This window comes from Orbicella franksi, chromosome 4 (genome assembly GCF_964199315.1).
Source record: "Orbicella franksi chromosome 4, jaOrbFran1.1, whole genome shotgun sequence".
Lineage (NCBI taxonomy): Eukaryota > Metazoa > Cnidaria > Anthozoa > Scleractinia > Merulinidae > Orbicella > Orbicella franksi.
In genome coordinates this window covers 30,157,381-30,171,826 of record NC_138148.1, presented here as the reverse complement: position 1 = coordinate 30,171,826, position 14,446 = coordinate 30,157,381, and the positions used below count along the sequence as shown (strand labels likewise).

At 41.7% G+C, this 14,446-nt stretch overlaps 2 protein-coding genes across 2 annotated transcripts in view; both read right to left on the bottom strand.

The window, feature by feature from the left end:
- Window positions 1-112: 112 nt before the first annotated feature.
- On the bottom strand, window positions 113-1,441 carry LOC145485400 (galanin receptor 2b-like). The gene has a single exon (XM_081464067.1). The coding sequence runs from the start codon at window positions 1,266-1,268 to the stop codon at window positions 162-164; it is 1,107 nt and encodes a 368-aa protein (XP_081320193.1). The 5' UTR covers window positions 1,269-1,441; the 3' UTR covers window positions 113-161.
- A 4,390-nt stretch (window positions 1,442-5,831) lies between these two features.
- Window positions 5,832-14,446, bottom strand: part of LOC145483857 (ATP-dependent RNA helicase TDRD9-like) — a 30,020-nt gene continuing 21,405 nt past the window's right edge. The window contains exons 28-39 of the mRNA XM_081462411.1: window positions 13,742-13,861; window positions 12,623-12,712; window positions 12,199-12,324; window positions 11,494-11,625; window positions 11,000-11,113; window positions 9,991-10,061; window positions 9,481-9,609; window positions 8,677-8,754; window positions 7,916-8,054; window positions 7,207-7,322; window positions 6,546-6,612; window positions 5,832-6,202 (exon numbers count right to left, since the gene is read on the bottom strand). Of these exons, the coding sequence (XP_081318537.1) occupies window positions 6,017-6,202; window positions 6,546-6,612; window positions 7,207-7,322; window positions 7,916-8,054; window positions 8,677-8,754; window positions 9,481-9,609; window positions 9,991-10,061; window positions 11,000-11,113; window positions 11,494-11,625; window positions 12,199-12,324; window positions 12,623-12,712; window positions 13,742-13,861 (1,368 nt within the window). The 3' untranslated portion in view covers window positions 5,832-6,016. The remainder of the gene's footprint in view (window positions 6,203-6,545; window positions 6,613-7,206; window positions 7,323-7,915; window positions 8,055-8,676; window positions 8,755-9,480; window positions 9,610-9,990; window positions 10,062-10,999; window positions 11,114-11,493; window positions 11,626-12,198; window positions 12,325-12,622; window positions 12,713-13,741; window positions 13,862-14,446) is intronic.

The following is a 14,446-nucleotide window of genomic DNA, read 5'->3' as shown; positions in this document are numbered from 1 at the left end:
CCAAGCACTCAAATTTTAAAACAAGTTGTAATAAAACTTAATTTCGTTGTTAAAATAATAGAAAGATCCAGTTCATTCTGAAGCAGTTTCTAACCATGATCGTGCTCGCCGTTATAAAACTGAATTTGAAGCGGAATGTGGCGTTGAAAATCAACACTTGTTCAAGTTATGACTAAGTCCTTATGGAAAGCTTCCTCAGAATTTGCTTGAAGTTCATTTCTTGCGTCGCTTATTTCAATTTGGTCACTGTTATCGCGGTCTTCAGAACGTTGATTTTGAAATGCTTTTTTCGTGTACATCACTTTGTGGCATTTCCGTTTTCTTCTCTTTCGAGAAAATTTTTGCCAAACGTAGGCAAGCAATCTTTTGTCGAGGACCATGTATTCAAATGGCACTACGGTGAAACTGGAATAAGCTAACGAGTGCGACCAGAGATAAGTGCAATGCACGGTTAAGGAGGAAAACATGTTTCTCAGCAGTACCATGATTGCAAACATCACCCAACAACTGAGATACGTTACAACCATTGCCGCGCAAATTCTTGTTAGCTTAACTTCTCTTTTCACGCCTACAGCGCCGAGCACGGACCGGAGATGAGCCGAGTGCTCTTGTACATACTTAACGATTGCGTAAAACCTGTAAAACACGATGGCGAGGGAAGGAACTATCCACAAAGCCACAATGGCGAGCATGACCGATTTCCCGGTTAGTGCTCCCGAAGGGATCTCCCTACCCGGACTGAGGCATACATGTTCGCTCCGTGCCGCAGTCAACACATGCCCGCTACCTCCGGCTGCGGCGGTACAAATTGCAAACAGCCAGATGAAGACGAGGTGGTATACAGTCTTCCTGAGGGTTATCTCACGGAACGGCGCACGACAAATGGCGTCATAGCGGTCAATACTGATGGCAGCCAGTGTCATGATGTTAACAGCAAAGCTCGCGAACATGGTAAAGAACCTGGCTAAACACACTCCGTTGTCCGCCAGGCTTGAGTCGCCATTGATAGCTCTCATGTGCAGTGGAAGACTGATCAAACATGCGATCAGATCCACGAGTGCAAAATTGGTGATCAGTATTTTATCGGGCGTTAGACCTCCACGGCGATTTTTGAAGATGAATGCTAGAATGATCGAATTCGCGATGATCCCAAGAAAACAAGAAGTTCCTAAAACGGCATTTTGTACTGCTAATCCCGGACATTGCTGATCCGGTTTTCCATTACCCGATTCTCCAAGTGAAAAAGTGTGATTCACAAAGAAGGACATCTTTACTCTTGCTTCTTTGCGTGTTTCTGTCGGTAGACTTCGCTAAAACACTGATCAAATCTAAGTTGATGCACCTGCCGCTGAATGATTGGGCAAAAATTCATAAATGGAAATAGTCATTGAAAAGGCTGTGGGTTCAATTACTAATCAACTGGTTAGTATTTTTTTTTTTTTTTTTTGTCGTTTTTCAGCACATAGAACGCGCGTACGAGTGAAGTTTCTAGATGGGTTAAACAAAACAAAAAGACTTGACAAATATTGAGATTTACATCCATAGAAAGGTTCTGTTGTTTCAGGAATAATTAAAACACACCTTAGCTTTTCTGTGTAATTTCGCAGCCTATTGCCTATTTAGCCGGGTCAAGATTGGTGAATAGGTTTTAAAACAAAAAGGACTCGTCAAGGTTATGTTAATTGACTTGAAATAGGATAAAAACGCAAAATCTTTGTGATCAGCGTAAATTTATCTCGCAGTAAGTGTTCCAATAGTCGGTATACTTTGCCGGCTGCGAAAGTGAAATTCTGGTCGAGTTAATGGATTCCGGATGGTGATTTCCCACACTTAATTGTATGATGTTTGCGCTCTCTTTGCCTCAAGCCCAACCATTGGTTGTTAAAAGTAATGATATTGAATTGTTGACTCTTCATGTTAGCGTCCGATTGAAAGGTGGTTTTCGTATGTGATATTAATTGGCTCATAAATCTTCAAGCAAGAAATATTAGATGGCATAAAAAATAGCAATTTATACACTTTATGTGTGGAAAATGCGTCTACAGTCACGTTGATGCTGTATCATCAATTGAAGTCAACCCCTTGGGAATAGGACCTTATTATGTATATTAATCGTATGTTTTTGCCAGAACATGCTGCAAAATATCTCAACATTTCATCCTTCTCGGTTCTTTGAAATTGCGACTATAGAATGTTCCAAAAACTGACTCGGTGTAGTCTACACTTCATTAAGGATTTTTATTTAAGTGCGGACTTCATTAGTACAGCTGTCAGTGACGCGCGCGATTAGTCTTTTCGTGCGTGGATACTATCCATGGTTGCCCTAGAAATCACCTTTCAAAATTCCCTGACTTTTCCCTGATTAAAATCCAATTTCCCTGACCAAGTAAATACAGCATGTCAGACACAGAAGCGGTTTCTAGCCTCATTTTACAGCCATCCTTTGCACTCGATCATTAAGACCGATAAGTTTTCAATAAATGTTCCTTCTTCATTAAGGAAAAATATCGTTGAGATCAATGACTCCAAATGGTCCTTCCAGCCTTTAATGACATTAAATCAGCCATGTGAAATTATTTCAATTTTCCCCGACTTCTCTTCAAATTGCCAATTTTCCTTGGCTCAAAATAAAATTCTCTGACTTTTCCCTGACCTTGAAGAAAATTTTTTCCCTGACCATTTCCTGCCCTGTGGCAACTGTTGGTTTTCCTTTCTTTTAAGTCCTCGAAACCGTGCGTCCATTACGTATTCCTTGAAATTTGGAATTGTGAATCCTATTCTGAGCCCTTTTTGTAATCGATTTGTTTTTTCGTTACATTTTGAAAAATCTAAGTTCAGGATATTGTTTTAGTTCAGGATGAGTTTTATCTGGATGCCTTCTTAGCGATTCGGACAAATAAAATTAAAATCGAGAAACTTAAATCTAAGTCACAAATAAATATGTAAGAAAGCCACCTAATGTAGCTAACGTCCTAAATGAAAGTAATGTAAGATATTAATAAGTTGTAAATAATGTCAATATTGTAAGTTTTGTTAGTATTGTTACATCGTAAGTTGTGTTAGCACTGTGAGAAGAGCAGGTGATTTTTGTATAAAAAAATAAAACTTTTGTCTTTTTTTAAGAATGAGCTAATGTAACTATTGACACGTCAGTGAACGTTTGATTTCTACCATTCTGCTGCGATATGCTTTCACATTTTGATTCGCATTGAAGGCAGCTTCCCAGTGAACAGATTAACTTATTTATACCACTCTCCTTTCAACAGAAATCTCAATTTTTATTAATGAATTTCTCTCTCAAATACTTAACTCAACTTGACAATGTACAATATCAACGTGAAAATATATGGCTTGATAAATTTCTAAAGACCATAAAACCCTTCATTCCAGTTAATCTGTAGTCGCACACGCAACCAATCACATAACGAAACAACAATTCAACTTTACAACAATAATTTACATTTTCTTCTTCCTCGCGTATCGCGCGTGGGCTGCGAGCGTTCCTTCCTCTCTGTGGATCGTCGCGCGAGAAGAGAGAAACTCGGGAGAAAGTTGGCCTACTCTCGCACGTTTTCCCTTCAAGTTCGAGGTTTGCATTGACATTCGTGACTTGTCGAAGGTTACGTCAACTAGGAGAATAACACCGAAATCACCCGGCTTAATAAGTTATTAAGATAGGGCGTCCATTTTACAGTAGCATCAAATGTCCTTGAAAATGATTGCTCCTTATTGCTTGTAGTAGTACTGAGCACACCACTACTTCAAATATAGGATGCATTGCTGATTCTCTCTGCGATAGAGTTTCCATTGTTTTCTCGCCCATTTGATAATTAGACCCTTTGGAATAAAGAAAGGTAGGTAAAATGTTGATAAAAATTGCAAAACCAACTGTTAAAAATACAATCTGCTTGCCTCTCAACATCTGACAAAGATAAACAGAATAACATGACGTTGCGGCGGTCATGTTGACGTGCTAGCTAACTGCGAAAATAGTGTTTGGAAAATTTGTCCTGATACAGTTGTATCGAGAAAAGTTGTCCTACAAAAGAATTAAGGCGCATGCGACAATGCCGAAAAATATGGTGGGTAAAGGGGGGTCCGCGGTCGCGCGGATCACTTGATCGGCGAAGCTCAGTGTTTCAGTGCGAGAACCAAAGACAGGGAGACAGACAGACAGACAGACAGACAGACAGACAGACAGACGAACAGACACGGTATTCATGTTTTTTCTTCCTTGTTGCTGGAACACCGTCAACGTCAATCCAGTAACGATAAACTATTACTACCCACAATACCTTGCGGCCTTGTCGCGTACACTTTCGCCATTTCGTGAAACAAACTTTGTGGAAACAGCTGTATACAGCAAACAAACATTTTAAATTGTTTTGGTACACCAGTATGAGTGCTACCAAAACACTAGTAGCATCATCTTCGTCATCACCTCTGTCTATCAATATTTGTCAACATCATAAAACACCCTGTCTCTGTGATCATCACAATCTTCGCCTTCGTCTTCGTCTTCGTCGTCGACGTAATCATCACCATCACCATCATCATCGTAATCACCATACACCTCAACAAACTTCAAAGTCAGCAGAATAAAAGTCATCACCAAGGTATGAAACAAAAGGAGAAAAAGAACCTGGTCCTTGAACAATCCAAACCCCCGAGGTGCGTTTTAAACATGAGCGACACTCGGCTAGAAGATAACTGTTCAGTAACCGAGCCTTGTCATAGAAACTGTCTGCGATGTCGAGCACGATTAGAACCCGGCTATTCGTCTAAATCGTGCCGTAAGACATGTGAACACTGCAGGAACATCCTGGCGCGCAACACGAGAGTAAGTTCACGAGTTTGCGTGGCTTTATTCTTTCTTCGTCAGAATCAGTTTCCAACCTTGTGGCAGTTATTTTGTCCGTTCCACTTATCAACTGAAACATCTCAGCGACACTGAACTAGTCCTCGTAAAGGGAGTTTTCAATTTCATTGTGACTTGTGCTTCTAAGATGCATGAACACAGCTCTTGGGTGTCTGCACAACACATTACACAAAGGACAAATGACCTCATTTATGAACTGTTCAGAGGATCTGCAAACCGAAACATCATATTATGAGTAACATAGTCTACATTCGGGTCTAGTGGGCCGTCAGGCTAGCGCCTATCTCCGGTTGCAGAAACATAAGGTGACTAAGAGTATTTCTACCCTCTGGCCTTCCCCCATTAAATGGGATGCTAGTCTGTCATAAAAGCCACCCCCAGCATTTAATTTGCTGGTGATCCTTCCTACACGTGGGCGGAGAGAGGCACTTAACACCAGGGGTACTTTCCATTATCCCAAAAATTCCGGAAATTTCTGTCAGAAGTCAAATGAATAGGTCCGTTTCGGTTCGGTCCGACCGGAATATTCGGTACCACCTCCGGAGGTGTGTTTTCCCCTGCTGACAATTTCCCCTTTGATCGGTTAGACCTGTCGGACCGAAATTTGCCGTTCCATTTTGGCAAACCGGTTCATTTCCCTACTTCTCTTCAGTAGATTTCACTCAAGTGGTGACTTCGGGAAAGGAGTAAAAAAATGGTAAGAGCCATTCCTTTCGGATGGCCAAGTCTGATCGGAAAATGTCGTTCCATTTTCCTCGGTTAGTGCCGCTGGTCTATGACTATCAGGCTACCGCGCCTCTCTAGCTATAACGACAAACATTGTCTTGATAATTTTTCAGTCTCTGAGATTAAACTCGAAATAAACAGGGGGGAAAACAAAATGACCACAGCAAAGAAGTTTCATTTCGAAAACTGCCTTCTTTTGCGTTGTTGCTGCTTTTAAATTTCTTAGTTCACCTCTGATTGGCTTACGAAAATTTTCCCGCGCTTAACACCTGACACGTGATTTCGTAAGGTGTTCTGATTGGTCAATCCCACTATATCCCGTCACAGCATTTGCCTCCGTGAATTTACCACAAAACTGCTCCAGCGGGGGTACTGCGCGGAAAGAAGAAGAGTAATCTACTCGCTCTCTTGTTACCTTCCTTCTAAACTTCTAAGCCACTCTATCTTCTCTCGGAGCTCGGCCACTTTAAGCCTGGCTTCCTCATCTTCATCATCCAGTGGCTTGCCAGAGATGGCAACGCCCTTGTGCAAAGTGTAAAGGAGGCCTGCATCTGTTTCACCCTCCCCTCCTGCGTGCAGAATGTAAGCGGGATCGATCTGCAAGGATAGGAAAACTTCCAAATCATAGTCTGCTTAAATCCAATAGAGTTCAATGCTTTCACTGTAGTAAGAATTGGAATAAATGGTGCGAAGAGCGGAAATTCAAACGAAAAGAGGATGGGACCATCGCAGTTTTCACTGCTATTTAAGCAATTGTACATTTAGCCTGATAAAATATTTCAGGGCTTCAGCGGGATTCGAGCCCCTGGCCTCTGCGTTAGCGCTGCATTGCTCTCGCTACCAACTGAGCTATGAAGACATTATGAAGACATACATTGGGAACAAGCCAACTTATTCAGTTTATCTCAACGCGTGAACACAAAACAACAATCGGAATTACCTGATTCCAGAGCCCTGTTCTGGGAAATGAGCAAGGAGTTTTGATTTCCCGTCGTTTTAGCACAAGCCTTAAAAACAAAAACAATAAAATAAGATTACGTTCAAGAGCAAGAGTATTGCAAATTTCCTCTGGGTTTGGAACTTGAGCCAAACATACGCGTTTTCAGGTTTATCTAATTTTAAATCCATTTTATGCCAGCTATTTTGCCCACTTTGGCTCCCTTTCGTTTGCCGAACATTGCTTCACGAAATCGAACCATTACCATTAGGGTTTCTACATTTAAATTTTTCAATCCACATCCTCATTTGCCAACGCTAACGAGCCTTACTTCATATTGGTTTCCTGTCAATTGACATGCACTGTTCTTCTTTGTTCCGTTTGCTACGATCTAGTCACGTCGTGGAGTTTCTCGATAACATGTTGAAAAGAGGGCAGTGGCCCTTGTCCGCTGTTAGCCACCAAACAGGGTAAAAAAGGTGAAGTCTGCATACAAGCCAAGTAGCCCATCAGGCCGGAGCTTATCCCGGTTTCTGTAACATGAAGCGACTACGAGTATTTCTACTCCCCCCTGGATGGGACGCGCCTTCCCTTGCCCAAAAAACACAGCTTACAAAGAACACAAATGAAATCACTGATACACTGAAATAACAGTAAAGCATACTCTAAGATCTTGGATCTGCTAGCTTTCTGAATTCTCTCCACAGCTGGAGTTCCCCACTCAGCCATCTGCTGCTCACTCTGGAATGCCAAGTTGATGGCCGTACGCAGCGAGTTGATCTGTTAAGCAATCCACAGAACATTAATAAACCTTGAACGCAAAATTAACTCTCCTCTTCATTAGAGAAGGAAGGGCAAACTTTAACGCCAACCTACTTCCAAGCGCTCGAAAAAAACTTAAATTCCAGCTTGCACCTAAGACCAGCAGCTCTCAAATATTGCTTGCCCTGGGCAGGTCTTAGTTTACTTTAATTGCAATTTAGTTTGTAGATGACTTGCCTGGGCCGTTGCCCATCGGGCAAGTGCGAATTAAGGTAACTTGCCTGGCAGGAAAATCTACTTGTCCTGGACAACCGGACGGCCCCTTTTTGGAGCCTTCCCTATTTCCTGCCCTTTCGACTGTTTTTGGTTTGATTATGCGTGACCTACTTTTCTCCTCTTTAAGGGGTGGGGAGAGGGAGGTCAATGTTCTAGGGTTAGTAAAGCTGGCAGGGCTGGTCAACAGCTCGCCTCTTACGCAGACATTCTTTTGATAAAGAGCACCTGACGAGCCAAACCAATATCTGAATAGGAGACAAGTCAACAACTGGAGTAGAGTTTCTTACTTTCAAGTACTACTAGATGCTGATATTATTTACGGATGTAGATCCTACCCCGATTATGTCATCCTCCGTAATCTCCACGTCAAACACAAGCTCACTGTCGTGATCTGGAAGAAGAGCTTCGCCTGTACTGGGATCGAACCCCAAGCCAACTAATGCTCCTGTATACTGACGCATCTCACGGTCAACTCTGCGAACAAAACAGCTTCATTGTCAGTAGATGGCCGATTTTATACCAGAGACGAATTTTCCGACGCCCAATTAAAAAGAGGGACGAATTAGCCTTCCGAGACGGTTACCTCGTCTGCCTGAGACTGAGAAAACGTCTAAGTAAAAATCCGGTGTTTAGAACAAATATGTGGTCAAATTCGTCTCGAAGTGATTCGTTTCAAGACGAGGTGACAGAAGACCAGCCAAAGACGAATTTGGCCACATAATTCATCTAAACAGCGATTTATACCTAGACGATAGGAATTTATCCGTCTCAGGTAGACGAATTACCCGTCTCAGACCGTTAATTCGTGTCGGACGGATAATTCGTCGCTAGTATACTTTCGGTCATTATCAACTAAAACAGGAGGGGAATAGAGGGAACTGAAATGCCACCGTGTAGCCACGCTAACACAGAAACAACAAGAAGTACATAGCATGTTCAAATGTTACAATCTTCCCGGATAATATATATACTGGGGTAAATTTTTTCTGCGGATAGAATGTGTGGAAGGAAGACATGGAATGCGTTAAGCTTGGATGAATCTTCGCAAATTAAGTGGCTAGCAGATAACACACAAACAAAAAGCGTCGTTTCGTACCTCATTTCAGCATATGGAGCGAAAAGAAGCGCCACTAAAGGCATCAGACCGCGAATGTTCGGCATCAAGGTGGTGTCCCTGAAACGATAAACAAGACAGTTCACTGTCGACCTGCACAATGCACGCTTGAGGTTTGGGTAAATTGTCTCCATACCCGTCTCACTTGCACTACAACGTGGTTCAAAGAGGATGCAACGCAATTTCAGGCAGAATCGGCAAAATCGCCCGAAATTGTCCTCACATAGATGTTGGATTACATTACTCACAAAAAATTTCGCACGTTTAATTTTCGGAAAAATTTTATCTCACATCCGACAAATTTCACGGTTTTACAAATATACCGACGTGCAAATAAGAAAAATCGTCAAGCAGTGTCTCAAACTAGTTTCGAGCTATTTAAAAGTTTTAAACTGTACTGTAAATATTTTAGACGTTAAAAATTTCGGACGGTTTTATTTTCCGACACTTTTTTATTTCATTCAAAATAAAAACCGTAAGACATTTTTTGCATGTATATCGTAATGGAAATAAGAAAAGTTCACCGTGAAAACGGCTACTCTTCCACCGCAAACCGCGAAAGATTCGACCTGAAAAAATATTTTTTTTTGACATACTGTCCAGACATCTGTAAATTGCTTTTGATTGGTTGACTCTTTCGGGCGAAAATTCAAATCGAACAACCAATCAGAGAGCTCGGAATCTAGAGTACAAAGCTCAGTGCGTCCTGCACATGAATACGAGAAGACTATAACTATTTCAAAATTCAAAGGCATTAACAGCGACGCTGATCCTGAGAAGAGTTACCTCGCAATCATAGCAGATCCAGTGGCATTTATGCCAATGTTGGCCGCGACCAAGAACCTTTGATGCGGGTCCTGGGGCTGATCGTTCAAGATAACGCTATTTACAGAGCTTTGTTCCACTCTCACAGCTCTGAAAAGTAAGGAAGACTTATTTAACGTCTTGGTGAAAAAGGTGCGGTCTGCATGCGAGGCCAAAGTCGCATCAGGTTGCCGATTTTCTGCTGTTTCCATAGGATGAGTAGTTCTAGTCCACCGCAGGGTTACACCCCCTCCCCCACCTCCCCAGTACTAAATTGGCCTGACCCATTTATGCACCTGGGTGGAGAGAGGTACTGTGAGAGTAAAGTGTCTTGCCCAAGAACACAACACAATGTCCCCGGCCAGGGGTCGAACCCAGACCTCTCAGTGTGTAGTCCAGCCCGTTATCTGTAAGGCCACTGCGCCCCCCTCTAGCTTCACGGCGACGGAAAACATGTAAATACAATGGATAGCAACACGCAGACTTTCTTACTTCAGCCGTCCTATGTTGGTCACACTGTAGAAGCCCATTTCAATGGGACTCTCAGGTCCTCGGAGAGTTACCTGTTAAAAATATGTTAAAATGTTAAATGATCGTGCAGCTTCAGTCAATTAAACATTAGACTTGATCATAAGAGTCCAGGTAAACAAGAAATGAAAATTACTTGGCGCTATCAAAAAGGCCATTTTCGTATTCTCAGTATTGGGCTGAAACTAGCTTGTAATGGAGGCTTCTGCGGGGAAATCTCATTAAAAAGAGATGAATATCATTTGCCACATTAGCCTCAAAATACGAAAATGGTCTATTCGCTCGAAATCACTCGAACTCCAGGGCTCAAAATCCAGGTATGCAATTAACAGAGTTTCCAGTGCACTGAACGGTAATGATACTGTTAATATCATTATATTCATTATGACTGAATGACTGAGAAGATTACTTCATTGTGATTGGCTGACAACAGGCAAATTGTCCGTTAATTTTTTATTTGTACTGCAGTGCAAATTAACGCGTGCACTTTCGTAACTTTCTCGGTCATATAATAAATGAGTAATCGTATGAAAGCTCGAGCAATTACGGATTTACACTACTCGTGGTATTTGAAAATTCTTGAAATATCACTCGTAGCGTAAATTATTAATTGCACTCGCATTCATATGATTACCTATACAAATTCCCTGAAACAAACCGGTATATGGTTCTCGATTCTCATAACTTCACTTGTCTCATCCTCTTGGTTCTAAGGAACGGGGAATTTGTGATTTTAGATTTACGCAACAGTTTAACTCAAATGTTGCCTGCCCGTTTTGCTTTCACAATTTGAATATAAAACGCATTTGGTCTGGATTTTTGGAAAGCACAGGTCTACCCCGTAGACTTTACCAGATTCAAGAATCATTTCTTACGGGAAGTTTCAGACAGAGAATTTCACCGGAAAAGCGCACACAACACACCCATGACGCGCACGTGATATTCACATGACTTGAGCGTGCCGCATTGTTACCTTGGTTACAACATCATTGCAAGGATCAGGCTCATTTTCAATCCATGGATCAATCCAGGCTGTGTTGTCATCAGCTGGTACACCCTCACCAGAGGAAGCATTCTGGTTAGCCATCTGTCGCAGGCAAACAGAAACTTTGGTTACGTAGTGAGCTCTTTTGCTTCCGCGCAGTGAGACTCAGATTAATCTCGTGCTCAGATCTCTCGCTGTTTTTCTTGGCCGTGGGAAATCTGAGTTCCAGATCAGGTGCCACAGGTCATTTGCCATTATTTTTGTCACAAGGGTTGGAAGACTTCATTCTTTGCGCATTTTGCCCCTCCTCACCCCTGTACATTGACTGAACACTTTCATCTAACACAAGTTCGCATTTTACCATTTTCAACACTGAAAGGGGGAACACTTATTCTGTAGGTTTTAAGTTATAATTTTATGTTTTTGGCATTTTTCAACACAACTTGTTCATGGTTGTAGGTAAAAAAGTGTGCTTCTGTTACCTTGGATGCTCGAGACTCTTCTTGAAATAGAGCAAAACCTTCGTCTATGAGCACTTGATTGATGTGCACGTCCTCCTCAGTGCTGGTGTCGTACAGATCCAAGTTAAGCACGTTCCTGACCAAGGAGTACACCTAGACAAACACATTATCATAATGTTACTGTTAAAGGCGCTACATCACGGTTTGCGCATCTTAAAAAGTTTATCCTGAATTTTTCAAGGTCGTTGTTCGTAATCCGTGTAAATCTTCTCCATCCTTAACCATCTCTGTTCCTTTATGGTTTATTATCATCTCTTTGATGTTTTTGTATCCTAGTGACCTACTATTTCCAGGAATCCTTCAATTTAAAGGTAATTTTGTATGTGGCCAAAATAACTCAAAATACCGTGACTGAGCTTCTTTAAGCACCCAAATGGTTAAGGCATTGGTCTTAAGATCGAATCTAGTCAGATTCTTTGTTGTTGTGCAGTACGTGGAAAACTTAGGCAAGACAGGTTGGGAGGGCAGGGGGGGGGGGGGGGGTGACGAGATCTTTTTTTCAAGGAGAGAGGTGCCCTCTGCGACATGCATCACACAGTTTACTTAACTACCAGCGCATGACCACCATAGATACAAAGTTATAATGGGTTATTCATTTCACAATAAATAGCTACCACGAAAATGCAGTTATATAAATCAAGAACAACTGTATGAAGAAAGCATTACCTTAGCAGCTAGTTTCTTGTTTTCTGTAAGCTGTATAAACCGTTGAGTGGCTCTGGGAGACCATGCGCCCACAGGACAATGGGCAAAGGGCATGGGGGCAACTTCACATAGTCTACACTCAAATGCCTGAAACAAAGAAAAAGAAATATCACTCACAAAATTGCAAGAAGTAAAGGGACTAAAGAAGCCAAAAGTGATTGAGGGCTGATTTTCTTACAACAAAAATTGGGTCTGTAATAATTTCTCTTGAAAAAAAAAGTTAAAAAAGTAGTTTCTCTTCCATTTACGTGAAAACAAAAGATTCGTTTAGTGAAAGGTTGTTATTTGCGCGCGAAAATTCACATTTGAACAACAACCAATCAGATCTCTGTGAAGCTACGTCAGCACAATGGAATTTTCGAGTCCTGTCTCACACTGCACACACCTGAAAAGGAAGGTTCATAAATTCCCTCTTCATTTTCTTCAGATGACCAAGCTTGACCACTCCTTCGTTGCCAAAGTCCAGGTAAAGAACCTAGAAACATTTAAAATACGTGTTAGAAAAACTGATAAAAAGTACATCTTCTCCTTGTACAAAGTGATCACAAACAAACGTTCAGCGGAATCCCAATTTTTCGAAGCTCCAAAGGGAAACGAAAACAGGCCACAATAGTTTTCTCGGTATTAGACTGGAACTAGCGTGCAACCGAGGCTAATGCAGGGAGTCTTTTCAAATGCAAATGACATTAATCTCTTTTTAATGATATTCTCCCGAACGAGCCTCCACTGCAAGCTAGTTCCAGTCCAATACCGAGAATAGGAATACGGTCTATTGGTTGAGAAATCGGGGGGAAAATAACAGTGTTCGACGGAAAGGGGGAAACGACGCTTTGGTTCGAGTTGTCGGGAGATTAAAAAAATCGAAGATTCGAGAAATCAGTTTTCCACTCTAGTTTCTTAAAACATCTTGACCACGTTCCAACCGTATTATGCCATCTTTGGAAGCTTAATTTGCAGTTTAGTTATCAAGATGGACAGCGTTCCATGAACTATCTTTATTTCTCATCTTACTGTTGCAACTGTCCACGAACGGACCCTCAGTGTGTTTGGACGCTGTCGAGCAGCACTTTCATGTGGTACTGTTTATTGTGCTGTACAAGGTGGTTCTAACTTTTGAGTTTATGGATGAAACCCTAGTGTGAGACCATTCAAATGAAAGCTATTAAGCAGTACTTTCATGTGGTACTGTTTATTACGCTGTACAAGGTGGTTCTTACTCTTGAGTCTGAATGAAATTCTAGTGTGTGGCCATTCAAATGGAACCTGTCGAGTAGTACTTTCATGTAATGATGTCTATTGCAATGTGGTTGTGACTCTTACAGATAAGCTTACAGATAACACCTGGTGTATGACCATGTAAATGAAAGCTACTAAGCAGTACTTGATTACCAAACATCCACACCCAACTATAACTTTCCGTCACTTCTTTAGGAAAGGTGCATTCTACCTAAGTAAATTTTATTTAGCACACGACAGCGGCTGGCAAAAACCCCCCTTGACGTACCTCCACACTAAGAAATTTTCCATCATGGATGGCCAGGATTCTGGCTCTGTAGAACAATTCATCTTCAGCGTATAAAGCCAGACATAGTGTGCCAACAGAGAGGTCCCTTTTTTCAATGCGCTAAAAAAAATATATAAAAAGTAAAAGGTAAAGTCTGCATACGAGCCAAGTGGCCCATCAGGACGAAGCTAACCCCGGTTTCTGTAGCATGACCATGTACCGCGCATGTCTCTAAACAACCAAACGTCTATCATAAGCTCAAAGCGAACAATTTTGACATACACATGTAGTTTCATCGGTGCATTTGGTTCGACTGATCAAAATCGTTAGGGTGAGGGTTGCAAAATGAACGCGACAATGAGCACCTCGTAGACATTCTACCATTTACTCGAGACCCAGCCGTACCTGCTGTGGTAAAAACTCTAGTTTCTTGAGCGCTCTCCAAACTTCCCAGGTGTATTAAAACTCAATGATGCACAGATAGAAGAACAAATCCACTGTTTTATCACATTGCCAATGGAAATAAATTTCTCTCGCGAAGCGAGTCATGTCTGTTCAAGTCACGAACGTTCATCATTGGATTATGATGCAGGCTTACGTGTACGTGCTTACGTGTGGCTCTGCTAGCTGTTATAACACTGTTTAGCTTATGATTGGTCAAAATCAAACCTAACACCCCCCTCCCCGGCAATACGATGGCGACCA

Bases quoted from the DNA above. Each gene is read 5' to 3' on its own strand.
- LOC145485400 (XM_081464067.1), bottom strand. From the start codon at position 1,268: ATGTCCTTCTTTGTGAATCACACTTTTTCACTTGGAGAATCGGGTAAT.